The 9,153-nt window shown below is 44.6% G+C and overlaps 1 protein-coding gene across 1 annotated transcript; it reads left to right on the top strand.

The window, feature by feature from the left end:
• The first annotated feature begins 6,432 nt into the window (after positions 1–6,432).
• LOC121005639 (vegetative cell wall protein gp1-like) lies at positions 6,433–8,774 on the top strand. Its single transcript, XM_040438410.1, has 2 exons — positions 6,433–6,551; positions 8,302–8,774. Exons 1-2 carry the CDS (start codon positions 6,470–6,472, stop codon positions 8,772–8,774), a joined length of 555 nt encoding a protein of 184 aa, XP_040294344.1. The 5' UTR covers positions 6,433–6,469.
• The last annotated feature ends 379 nt before the right edge of the window (positions 8,775–9,153 follow it).

Genomic DNA, 9,153 nt, shown 5'->3' with positions numbered 1-9,153 from the left:
GCATGGTGGGGATCCAATTGTTTTTCCCTTTAGGTTAGGTTTTTCCCAGGCGGTTTGACAATTTGTGGGTGATTTGGGCCGGCGCTCGGGGCGCCCGGGGGGGTGTGTACCCGGACTGGTTAGTTCGGGTACGGTAAAATAAAATAAATCTGGTTGCATTTATTTATCTATGCCAGTCTGGATAGGCACATCCCTGTTCTCTATATAGAGCTTTGAGGATACAATTCTGATTACTCCACTGGGACACAGCTTTTATCATCTCCACTGGGACTCACCCATATGATATGGGCTTATTACACTGGGACTTTAATTGTGAGAAACATCTAGGTCTCCAGGAAAATCGAGTATTCATCGATTAAGGATATTGTTTTGTTAGTTGCTTTTTAATTTTATGCATGTATCTTACCTTCTCCAGAGCAAGGGGTGGCTCTCTTCGTCCAGAGCACCTAGCGTGATCACTCACAGTGAGCCATCCGTTTACTCTTTCCAAGTGCACTATGGTTTGACAATTTACCTTGGTCTTTAAAAAAAAAAAAATAATAATAATAATAACAAAAAAGAAAATACTTTTTGGATGAAATATAACTATTCTGTGTCTAGTTATGCGATCCTCTTTTGCGTGTTGTGGCTCGGGCTAATCGTTTTTTTCTTTCAGATTTGGGGCGTTTAGTGGTTCGATGGCTGGCTTTCGTATACCTTCTGTGCGGTGCGGAGAGAGGAACAGAGGCTGGTGGGCGCTCTTTGGTTTTTCGAGAGGTGGAAGTCTTTTGGACGGGGATACTGGAATTCTGGTGGTCATAACTCTTTCCAGAGGTGGTTGGTATAGAGTTCCGCCGGAGGCGCGGTGATGCTGGTGACCCGCGCTGTGGTAATGCACCTTTGTCTATTCCAGAGCTCTGGACCTCAGGTGTCCTGACATATGATTATCCCTTTCTCATCCACCTCCTCAGGCAGAGTGTCCCATAGTCTCACTGCTCTTACTGTAAATAATCCTCTTCTATGTTGTGAAAATACATTCTTACCTCCAGACACAGAGAATGTTCCCCTTGTCACAGTTCTGGGGATGAACAGATGAGGGGCGTGATCTCTGTACTGACCCCTGATATATTTATACACAGTTATTAGATCTCGCCTTAGTAGTCTTTTTTCTACAGTGAATAAACCTTATTTTGCCAATCTTCCAGGGTACTGTAGTTGCCCCATTCCAGTCATTACTTTAGTTGCCCTCCTCTGAGCCCAGAGCTGTACACAGTACTCCATGTGTGGTCTGACTAGTGATTTGAAAAGTGGTTGGACTATGCTCTCATCACGGGCCTTATTGGCCTTGCTTTTTAATGGGACCTGATGGTGTCTTCCTTTTGGGTGTTAATTTGGACAATTCCTTTTCTGGCCTGTACGTGAGCTAAAACAGACTCGGTTATGCTGGGTGGTGGTCGGAGCCCCGTTGGGAGAACGGGCCTCCTCCGTGGCGGCATTTGAGTACAGCGGAGATATGGTGGTTGCAGATGGAGTAACTGCCCGCTGGGAGTCCAGCGGTTGGCAGACAGCTCTGATGATTACGGTTTAACTTGCCCGCTGGGAGTCCAGCCTTTGGCATACCGTTCCGATATTATGGTTTATTAAGGTTTGCCGCTTTAATAAAGAAGCTGTGGCCGATCACCATCCAGCAATAAAGTGATACAGTTGTCGTGTCTTTTGTTATGGGTCAAGGTTGGGTAAAGGGGCCAAGGGTGAGTTAAAGGTGGTATCCCCTCCCCCTGTTACCCTGGATACCAGCAGTCTGGAAAGCGCCTGACTGTATAGGGAGGGTGCTTAGGGACTGATGGTCCTCCCCCTCCCCCTTAGGGGCATTTAGGAATCTGGCCCCGTCTCAGTAATGGTTAAGTAGGTTGCAGATTAGGGTCATTGAGGGTTAATCACTGGGGAACCTCCTTAGACAGGATGGGGGCGGTGCAGGAAATCCTGAAGGTCACATATACCTCCTCTGTCCTGCTCACTTCCTCTTGCAAGTGGAAGCAGATTGGCCCTCCCTCCCTCCCTTTGCGGTTATTCTTGGGAGGCGGCTCGAAGTGCACGGTTCTGTTCAGTTATGGATACTTGGTTATTCTGTTTTGTTTTTCTATTTTTAAGAGACCCTGCTGGGAGTCCAGCGGTTTTGGATATTGCTCCGATGATTACGGCTTTGGAGAGCTGCGAATTTTGGTCGAGTTTATCAATAAAGTGAAAAAAAAAAAAAAAAAAGTCACAGCTGGCGGCATTTGAGTACAGCGGAGATATGGTGGTTGCAGATGGAGTAACTGCCCGCTGGGAGTCCAGCGGTTGGCAGACAGCTCTGATGATTACGGTTTAACTTGCCCGCTGGGAGTCCAGCCTTTGGCATACCGTTCCGATATTATGGTTTATTAAGGTTTGCCGCTTTAATAAAGAAGCTGTGGCCGATCACCATCCAGCAATAAAGTGATACAGTTGTCGTGTCTTTTGTTATGGGTCAAGGTTGGGTAAAGGGGCCAAGGGTGAGTTAAAGGTGGTATCCCCTCCCCCTGTTACCCTGGATACCAGCAGTCTTGGTATGTTTAACATCTTTGCAATCTTCCTATAGCCATTGCCCTTCCTGTGAAGAGAAATCACCTCTTCTCTTGTCTTCCTGGACCATTCTCTTGACTTCACCATGTTTGTAAACACACCAGTAAATGTCTAGAAGGAGCTGAGTATCACAGTCCTTTTAAATCTGCCTAATTGGTGCTTATTATGCTTGATTGCTGCTCCTTGACATCCACAGGTGTTTTCAATACCTGATCGAAAACACTTGAATGAACCTCTGTTCTTAAGAGTGGTAGTCTTTAAGGAGTTGAATAATTGTGTCAATGAAGAAATCACAAAAAAAACATTTAATACTGTATTACAAAAACAACTGATGTCAATTTAGTTGCATTTGGTTCTTTAAAAAGTCCTTGTAAGATTTCATTCTGAACACAATTACAAATGTACACTAAATTCCCTAAAACCCTTTACAGCATTGGGGGTTGAATAATTTGGAACACAACTGTATATATATAAAAAAAAAGCCGACTGATGTACCAGCCCTAAAAAGGGCTTTTTGGGGTGCTGTTAGGACGCTGTCCTTACAGCAGATGAGTCTTTGAGGACTGGAGTGGACACTGAACACTGGCCTAGCTAACGATTTCTCTATTAATTCAGCAGCAGCAGCACTCTCCCTGCTCTAACTAACACTACAGCTTCAGAATGAATCTAAGATGGATACTGTCCTTGCTTTTTGATAGGAGGTGGGAGGGTCTGGGAGGGAGGGTATGCTGATTGGCTGGAATGTTTCTGCTGACTGTGAGGTACAGGGTCAAAGTTTGCTCAATGATGACGTATAGGGGGCAGACCGAACATCGCATATGTTTGCCCGCCACGGCGAACGCGAACAAGCGATGTTCGCCGGGAATTGTTCGCCGGCGAATAGTTCGGGACATCTCTACCGCACAAAACTGATGCACAATACAAATGCACTATATAGAAAGTATATTATAGGTATATCACACCCCTGCCTCAATCAGTTTTTTGGGGGGGCAACTGGTTTATCACACCAGTTGCAATTAGTTTTTTCAATAGCGTTTGTCCCTCTTTATAGCTGTTCGTATAAGAGCATAACCGCACACAACTGCTGCAAAATACAAATGCACGGGGGGCGTGGCCTGGCCGCTGGCATTGATGGCTGTGTGAAAGAGCTGCTCCTCCACGTCCCAACATCTACAGCCTTATAACTAGCAGTGACCAATCCAGAAATGGTCAAATATGGCCGAGATAGGGGACTAAACCCCCCAGATACTCCCCGTTCCCACAAAGGACAACAAGACATGCAAAAGTTCCTTAAAAAGAGAAGTTCTCACTCACCGGGAGCAGGCGCCAAAATGGCGACGGCACGCATGAAAGAAGCGGAAGCTGAAGACTCAGACGAGGACAGTGAGCGCGGGGGCACAACTGAAGAACAAGACCCAGCACCAGTATCCAAATCTTTTCTTACCAAAGTACTCAGCCAAGCGCTAGACAAAGCCCTCAGACCGGTCCTGACCGAATTGGCAGACATTAGTGGGGCACAGAGTCGAGGCACTGGAGCAAGCGGCGCAAGACCTGAGATCGCATTCTACCGGGGTGGCCGAGTGCCTTAGTGGACACGCCGAAGAGCTCAACAGAGCCTTCTCACTGCTGGAAGACCAAGAAAACCGCAGCAGGCGGCGTAACATTCGGATAAAAGGCCTACCCGAATCTTGGGCGACCGAAACGCTACGAAAAGTAGCCATGGAAATATTCGCAGACCAATTCGACTCTGATTCAGCTGCGACAATCACGATAGAGTGCATACACAGAGCATTAAGACCCCAGCCGAAACCAAATGAGAGGCCGAGAGATGTGGTTTGCGGCTTACTGTCCTTTGTAAACACAGCGCGGGTCATGGAGGCGGCACGTACTAAAGGCCGGATTGTGTACGGAGGTGTAGATATTGCCCTATACCAGGACATTGCTCCATCGACATTGGCAAAATGCATCATGCATGGTGTGGTGTTTTTGAGGAGGGATTCCGCTTCCACTAATAGGAGAATAATAAATTGTGCAACAAACCTCTTTTTGGGGGAATTCCTTAGACCCCCCCCGCCAGTATACCTCGTTCCACATACTATAATGTAATGTATATAGATGAGGAAAAGAAATGCACAGCACTCAGTAAAGCAAATATTCCTACTAAAATGACTGAGCCTTTAGGAATATTTGCTTTACTGCTTGCTGTGCATTTCTTTTCCTCATCCATATACATTACATTATAGTATGTGGAATGAGGTATACTGGCGAGGGGGGGGGGGGGGGAGAGTCTAAGGAATTCCCCCACAAAGAGGTTTGTTGATCATTATTCTCCTATTAGTGGGGGCTGGTTGGATCCCTCCCCAAAAACACCACACCATGTAGCAATAGTACGTGGTATTTGGTAGCACACACACAATGCATTGCAAACTCCTGTATGCGTCTGGTCTGGGGTCCTAATAATTTATCTATATTCTGTAGTTGCCCCCACCCTCTACAGAAAATAAATTCTGCCCGCAGACTACCTAAATGGAAACACCAAATTAGATCCCTAAATTCAGACCTTTATATTCAGATCACAGATTAGACCCCTAAATAAGTTTAGGCTCCAGACTAGATCCTAAATAAAATCAGAGGCCCAGACTAGACTCCTAAATTTGCAACTTAGACCAGAACCCCTAAATTAACTCTTACCCCAGTCTTCAAAATTCAGACCCCCAGACCATGTATAATACATGGTCTGGGAGTCTGAATTTAGAAGACTGGGGTAAGAGTTAATGCCACGAGGGGGCCCACTGAGGCTTTTTTGCCCAGGGGCCCACATGAACCTGGATCCGGCCCTGATCACACTAGTTGCAATAAGTTGCTCCAATAGCGTTTGTCACTCTGTATAGCTGCGGTATCGCAGCAGATCCGCACACAATTGCTGCACTATACGATTGCACTATTATATACTTTCTATGTTAGAAAGTATATTATAAGTATATTACACCCCTCAGTATGTCACACCTATCAATAGCACACCTATACCAGTCCTTAAAAGGACTTTTGTGTCCCTATTAGCTAGCGATTTGTGTCCCTAACAGTCTGTCCCTGCTCCACACAGCAACCTCTCCCTACACTGGCAAAAGACTGAATGTAAAATGGCAGCCAGATTGGGTTTATTTATAGGGTAGGGTGTGGGCCCATATGCAGAAAATGTCTCAATTGGCTGTCCTGTCCCACCTGATGGATGTGTCATGGGTCAAAGTTCTGCACAATGCAAAAGAATATGTCGTTCGGCGAACCGAGAACGAGCGAAGTTTGCCACAAAATGACCCCCATGTGAACCACAAGGCCATCTCTAGATGGTGCATTTCAGGATATAAGTGTAAAATGGATGGTTCTTTGAATTATACATGTATTTCCACATGAAAAGGATGTCGAAAAATGGAAGAACATAATAAGCCCTTAAAAAATCCAGATAAACTTGTACTTCAAACTAGTTACGTTTGTTATCATGAGTATACACAATTCTGTGTTGTATTGTCGCTCAGCAGACCACACCTCAACATTGATTAGACATCATCTAATGATCCACCCTTTCATAACAATCCATTATTTTAAGGACACAGAAACTGAATGACAGGTGAATCATGAACATCTTATTTAGAAACAGGGGGGATAATCGGGAACACCTAGGCTTAGGGGAGGTGGGAGAAAAAACACAACCCTAATGATGAATCTCAAATATCGACATTCTAGAGTTTAGTAAGGAATTCCATCCAGCGTCATCAATCCACCACATACTAGTCACAAATATGGTATAAAAAAGGATGTCATTTCAACAGCAAAGCAACACTTGGAAGAAGCTCTCTGATACCTGTTCAGATACCACAACCAGAAAGTCATGTCTGGAATCAAAGGAAAACCAGGATTTAAACAGCCAAATCCTGTCCAACCAATCCTGGAGCCACAACCTATCTGTGAAGGTAATCAGATTTAAGTTTTTGAGATGGCAGTCATATATTTACGATACTTATTTTATTCCCAAACTTTTACATGAAGTTACTAGTACAGTGTTTCACGGTATAACTAAGCCAGGCACTGCAGAAAATAAAATCAAAGTACCAATAAGGTTTATTTTAGGTATTATTTCACTCACTTACAGTATATGGTACTACCCTACCCTGCCACACTTTACAGGCATTATCATTACTTGTCCCTAATGGAGCTTACAGTCTAAGTTTCCTATCAGTACTATATGTGGGAGGAAACCCACACAAAGACAGGGAGAACATACAAACTCGATGCATATGATTTTCTTGGTCAGATTTTAACCTAGGACTAGTACGAGCGGGTGTGCATGGCCATACTAGTGGCAGTTATGCTGCATGCCACATGTGCAGTTGGTACCGCTCGATCAGACTATTAGGTAGATTATCTAACTTCAGTGCCACCTCCTTGCTCCTAATGAGGTATCCTCAAAAAGGTCACAAGAAACAAGTAGTCAATGATTTTGGTTCCCTATGTGCTTATAGCTGTGCGGGGCATATGAGACAAAGTTAATATGTAACAGCATACATTGTTGCGGCACATTGGGGGATACCGACTTTCTATCTAATGCATCTAGGAATATTCAGGGCTTACAACGGATCATTGCTTAATCAGTCCCTGGCGTTTACATGCACACTGCTATGGTGCATAGGATGCTATATTCACCCTGGCAGTAAAAATCTGACTAAAATATAAACACACTGCTAGGTTGACTCACATTCTACAATTAACATCTTTTTTGTTTTATTTTTAACTGTCTTATGCAAGCAGTGAGCAACACTAATAGTAGACACAAAAATAGCAGAATGGGCCTGCGCAAAGGGCATAGGAGAGGGAACAAACATTTGTAGCCCATCATTTATGGCGCTACAGAATGTAATACAAGTGGCCTTTATACAATTTGGTAACTAAAAATTTAAACAGCCGAACATTTGGGACCTAAAGTAGTGCCAAAGGTCAGAGGGGTTCACAAACTTTGGTATGTGAGAACACTATAGATAATGCAATCTCCTGAAAGCTCACTGCAAAGGGGTTTGTGTACTGTGCACTGTGAGTCCGATAAGGTTGTGCATGGAGAATAGGGATTAATCATCCATCCACTCTGACTCCACCCTGCTTGCTAGTGGGGGTTGCTGAGTCAGCGGGGGAGATATATCAAGACTGGCTCATTGCATACACTTGTCATGATCTCCTTGCACTGGCGTGAGGTGCGCATCTCTGCCCTGCCGTGCGCCAGAAACTGTAGCTGGCATAGACTTCAGCTATAATTTCTGCCATTATCTGGTGAAAATTACAGTAAATGTGGCGGGTGGTACTAAGGCACAGCCCTTTTATATGCACTTCAGAAAAGTGCTGAGAACCTCAAAAAGGTGCAAATTATGGTGTACACATGGCGTGCGCCATACCGGGAACTTTTGTTACACATAGTGGCGTAAAGAGCTTAATAAATGTACCTCACAGTCGGAGTGTAGTGGCTACTACAATTCCCATATTCACTTTTACTACTATCTTCTCCGCCTTCCCACTTGGTTCTTGCAGAAATACTAAGAATAAACTAAGAAAAGTTAACAGTGCTCCTCAAATGTTTTGTATAATCCCAAATCACTCCTCTAGGTGGCTATAACGGTCAATAAGTCATGCATGAGCTTTCAGTATTTACTTACAACAATCATTTTACTTTTACAGACATAGCGCAAGTCACTCCGAAGCATCCTGCTCCTTGTCCTGTGCCTATGACAACACAACCTTGTGCACCTGTGCAAGTTACTCCACAACCTCCTGCTCCTGTGCCTGTGACACCACAGCCTTGTGCACCTGTGCAAGTTACTCCACAACCTCCTGCTCCTGTGCCTGTGACACCACAGCCTTGTGCACCTGTGCAAGTTACTCCACAACCTCCTGCTCCTGTGCCTGTGACACCACAGCCTTGTGCACCTGTGCAAGTTACTCCACAACCTCCTGCTCCTGTGCCTGTTGCACCACAGCCTTGTGCACCTGTGCAAGTTACTCCACAACCTCCTGCTCCTGTGCCTGTTGCACCACAGCCTTGCGTCCCCGTGCAAGTCACTCCACAACCTCCTGCTCCAGTGCCTGTGGCACCACAGCCTTGTGCGCCTGAACCCACTGTTAACCAGGGGAAGAAAGGATGCAAAAAGTAAAGTGAATGTCTCAGATGAAGATGGGGTTTCCTCTACCACTATACACCCTACAGCAAAATAATTGTTAATTTAATTTCATTTAAATTATTTTGTTTCTGTTAGATATGACTTGAAACATTAAATTAAAGTCATAAGCAGCATAACTGTGTATTCTTGACTGCAGGATATAAAAATTGCTACAATTCAAATGTCACATAGAAAATGGAGATGATATGCATGTATGCCAATCTAACGAGCATTTGTCACCATAATTAATCCTATTAAACCAGATCAGCTAATGCCTGGACATAAAATCTTGCGCATGTACAGGCGGTAGTATCATCGACTTGTGTGCAGTGAAGATCTCAGCGGAGATGACAGATCTGAGATCTTCACTGCG

The sequence above is a fragment of the Bufo bufo genome, chromosome 6 (genome assembly GCF_905171765.1).
Source record: "Bufo bufo chromosome 6, aBufBuf1.1, whole genome shotgun sequence".
NCBI classification, from domain to species: domain Eukaryota; kingdom Metazoa; phylum Chordata; class Amphibia; order Anura; family Bufonidae; genus Bufo; species Bufo bufo.
This window is presented reverse-complemented; position numbering and strand designations above follow the sequence as displayed.

What these genes read in the sequence shown, in the direction of transcription:
- LOC121005639 (XM_040438410.1), top strand. Translation starts at nt 6,470, where the DNA reads ATGTCTGGAATCAAAGGAAAACCAGGATTTAAACAGCCAAATCCTGTC. An exon ending in GCCACAACCTATCTGTGAAG is followed by an intron (nt 6,552 to 8,301) that starts GTAATCAGATTT and finishes TTACTTTTACAG; the next exon opens with ACATAGCGCAAGTCACTCCG.